This window comes from Castanea sativa, chromosome 10, assembly GCF_040712315.1.
Source record: "Castanea sativa cultivar Marrone di Chiusa Pesio chromosome 10, ASM4071231v1".
In the NCBI taxonomy this organism is placed as follows: Eukaryota; Viridiplantae; Streptophyta; class Magnoliopsida; order Fagales; family Fagaceae; genus Castanea; species Castanea sativa.
The window spans coordinates 17,292,924-17,297,086 of record NC_134022.1 but is presented as its reverse complement, the minus strand read 5'-3'; the positions used below and the strand labels follow the sequence as shown (position 1 = coordinate 17,297,086).

General features: G+C 40.7%; 1 protein-coding gene across 1 annotated transcript; it reads right to left on the bottom strand.

Annotated features, from left to right (window-relative positions):
* Positions 1-2,277: 2,277 nt before the first annotated feature.
* On the bottom strand, positions 2,278-2,640 carry LOC142612129 (uncharacterized). Its single transcript, XM_075784251.1, has one exon. The coding sequence runs from the start codon at positions 2,638-2,640 to the stop codon at positions 2,278-2,280; it is 363 nt and encodes a 120-aa protein (XP_075640366.1).
* Between the last annotated feature and the right edge of the window lie 1,523 nt (positions 2,641-4,163).

Here is a 4,163-nt window from a genome sequence, read left to right as displayed (position 1 = left end):
GAAATGCTTTAATTGGTTTATGAACTAAAAGTGGTAAAAATAAAATATAGGGACCAAAATGGAAAAAAGTCAAAATATAAGGACTAAAAGTACATTTACGCCTTATGGTTATCTCAGAATGGATATCTTAAGAAGGTGTTAGAGAGGTTTAGTATGCTTGATGCAAAACCTGTTAGTACACCGCTTTCTACCCATTTTAAATTGTCCTCACAGTTGTGTCCAAGTTCAGATGAGGAGTCAAAGTATATGTCTAAAGTGTCATATGCGAATGCAATTAGGTGTCTCATGTATTTGATGGTGTGCACTAGGCTTGATATTTCTCATGCAGTCAGTGTGGTTAGTAGGTATATGGCAGATCCAGACAAAGAGCATTGGAATGCAGTAAAGTGGATCTTTAGATATCTTACAGGCACTCGTGATTTCGGTATCCTATTTGATCAGAGAGCTAGTACAGAAGTTGTGGGTTATGTGGATTCCGACTATGCAGGGAACCTTGATTGTAGAAAGTCCATGACAGTCTATGTGTTTAGGTTGGTGGCCTAATTTGCTAGAACTCTACACTACAAGATGTAGTTGCTTTATCCACTACAGAAGTAGAATATATGGCGATGACAGAGGTAGGAAAAGAAGCCATTTGGCTTAGTGGACTAGTTAATGAGCTTGGTTCCAAGCAAGATAGCATGGTGCTACATTGTGATAGTCAGAGTGCAATTCATTTGGTGAAGAATCAGGTATATCGTGCAAGAATGGGTTTCGTCTGGTGATATTTCTTTGTCAAAGATTCTCACTAGTGAGAATGCCTCTAATATGTTAACAAAGATAGTTCCAACAGACAAGTTCAAGCACTACTTGGACTTGATTGGTGTTTGTAGCTTATGAGCCCTTAAGAGCTAAGGTGGAGGTGATGGAGGAGTTTGCTCGTGTAGCTTGATCAATTCAAGTCAAGGTGGAGATTTGTTAATGTGGCATGAAGTGTGGCTTGAATTTTGCCAGAAGCCCATAAGGCCCCACCAAGCCCAATTTGGTTATAGTAATTGACCTAATACAAGTTGTATTTGGAGTCCTAGGAGCCGACTTGATAAAGTAACATGTATATATATGTGCTTTATGATATGCTGCAAAAGAAAAATTAATGAGAGTAATACCAAAAAGACCTAGTATCGTATAAGAAGAAAAATAAGAAGAGAAGTACAGCCGCATCAAAGAAAAAGTTATAGCTTATTCAGTCTTGTGTTTTCCTGTGAGAAAGTGCTAGGATGTAATTGGGATTTGGGTTTCTTGATAGTGTTCTTGTGCACTATTGTATCTCCCTATTTTTACAATGAAATTTCTCCGTCGTCTTCATGGAGGTAGGCAATTTGCCAAACCACGTAAATTCTTGTGTTATTTGTGTGTGATTGTTATTTAATTTCCGCTTATTTACTATCATTAATTTGAGTCTTGGGGGTGCTATCTGCCCAACAACACAAAATGATGCTATATATGGATCGGGTGGCTGCTGTTAATATTCTCCAGATTAACTAAAGGCAAAATCTCTTCCTAGCTAGGTTCACTCCGAGTTTTAATCCGGTGTGCCCATTATGTGGTGATGCTCCACAAACTGCTCTTCATTATTTATTTGGTCAAAGCCTTCCTTATAGCTAGTTCAATAATGACTGGGGTATTAACTTTTAAGCCGAGCAAATTACCACTATAGTCAGCTAGTTAGTTAGTTGATTTGGTGACTTCTCCTTTAAATCATAGTTTTGTGGACTAGAAAGATAGAGATAAATTTCCTATTTTGTATCTATGCTAGTTGATCATGTGTAATATATGTATTGTATGGAAATTAAGGAATTCTGTGGTATATGAGCATGCCCAAGTCAACCTTGAGAAATCCTTGGTTATAATTAAACAACTACTGCAAGACCATTACTCAAGTCTTCGGGCAGTTTCAATGGAAAAAGGACCTTCCAATCATGTAAAATGGTCAATTCCTGAGCATGACGCTATAAAATTTAATTGCCTTAGTTGCTAGAGATTGGAGAGGAATATTAGCTTTTGCCTTGTCCAAGCGAGTAGAAACCACTCTTCTTGTCAAAGCTGAAGCTGATGAAGTAATAAATTGGGCAACCCAGCAGATTGTAATCTATAACTTCAGGAAGCAGGTCATAGTTGAAAGTGATGCTAAAGTGGTGATTGATGCTCTCTGATCTCCTTACGATCCAATGCCTTGGAGAATATCAGTCCTAACTTTTTTTTTTTTTTTTGGTTAAATGGATAATTCATTAAAACAAACTAACAAACTACAACTTGTTCAGGACAAAGCCTGTTAAAAAACATGCCATCAAAGTCTTCCCTAAAGGTTTCTAACACATCCACTGGCGGACTAACAAAAACACAGAAATCTAACTGTTGTTCAGCTCCCTTCCTTGCCATCATGTCAGCGCAACGGTTTGCTTGCCGAAAGCAATGCCTAATCTGAACAGGCTGGAAATGAGTCAGCGGCTGCCTGCAGTCATCAAGGATAGGAGATAAAATATTGTTCGCATAACCTGGCTTTGTCAAAGCATCCACAATCATACTAGCATCCAGCTCAACTACAAGGCATTGAATATTCAAATTTTTACATAAGACTAGCCCATCCCTCAAACCCCACATTTCTGCTACAATACCACTTGCTGTCCCTACGTATCTAGAGAAACAGGAACCCATTCCCTGTGTTCATCTCTCACAGCTCCCCCGCATCCAGATCTCCTCGAGGTGCCAACACATGAACCATTAGTATTCAGTTGTTTCCAACCACTTTGAGGTCTCTCCCACCGAATCCTCCTAATCACTTTTCGAGTGGACTGCCTAGGCGAAGGAACACAGTGCATGAACTCCACAACTTGACTGTTAATGACTGCTGGCAGGTTCGGGTTTGGGTTTTTCCCATTGAAAACCAATTGATTCCTGCTCTTCCATATTAACCACACCGCAAAGGGGAAAAGAACCCTCCATTGAGGTTTGCCACGAATAAAATTGTTATTTGCTTTCCCATTTATGCTCAGCCAGTCTTGGAGATTAGAGTTCCAAAATCCCTGATTCCGAACCTCCACCCCTAGCTGATTCCACACAGCCCTGACCCTCGAACAATCCCTGAGAGCATGAAGAACTAATTTTGAGTCTAATTGGCATACAGGACATTTGTCATCTTCCCCCACTCCTCTTCTCACCAAACAGCCTTTAACACCTATACTATCATGAGCACATTGCCATAGGAAGGTTTTGATTCTAGGGAGCGTTTCAACTTTCCATATCCAGCCACATTTAACTGAGGAACTAGACTCAGCATCTAATGTGCTGGAGTAAGCACTCTTCAAATCAAATGACCCTCTCGGATTGCCATTCCAAATTAGCTTATCTCATCCCTGGTTAGTGATTGAAACTGGAATTGTTTGGATCATGACCTTTATCTCTGCAGGGAGATCAAAATGAAGCCAATTCCAATCCCATGCCAGATCCGCCACAACATCCTTCACCTCCAACTGCTCCTCTTCTCAGCTTAAAGGACCATGAATCAGATGGCGAAAAGGCCCTTTTGGAGTCCAGTTGCCATGCCAAAAACTTAAAGTGCTCCCTCTCCCAATCGTCCACATGCTACCTTTAGCAAAGGAGTCCATACCGCATTTATGGCATTAACTCTTCTGAAATTGCACTATTTGTTCCTTAGAACCAAGGCCCATTTCGCATCATTTTCAGTGTGAAAACGCCAATTTAGCTTCGCAAGAATGGCAGTATTCCTACCCTTTGCTGACTGTAACCCAAGCCCTCCCTCCTCTTTCGGCCTTACCACTTTACGCCAACCAACCCAATGAATTTTCCGAGTGGATTCTGATGACCCCCACAGAAAGTTCCGATTCACCCGATCAATGCCTTCGAGGATTTTTCCCAGAATTTGATTGCACTGCATTACATAAGCTAGTATAGCAGCTGAAGAAGCTTGAATGAGCACGGTGCGGCCTGCCAATGAAAGCAAGTTTGCCTTCCACCCTTCCAATTTCTTTTTCACCCTTTCAAGAATGAAATTAAAGTCTTGCGATGAAGAAACAGTGTGCCTAATGGGGAAGCTAAGATGTTTTCCAAGAGATGGAATGGAGGAAAACCCGAGGATATCACAAAACGACTCCCTGCTATCTCTA

What these genes read in the sequence shown, in the direction of transcription:
- LOC142612129 (XM_075784251.1), bottom strand. Translation starts at nt 2,640, where the DNA reads ATGTGGGGTTTGAGGGATGGGCTAGTCTTATGTAAAAATTTGAATATT.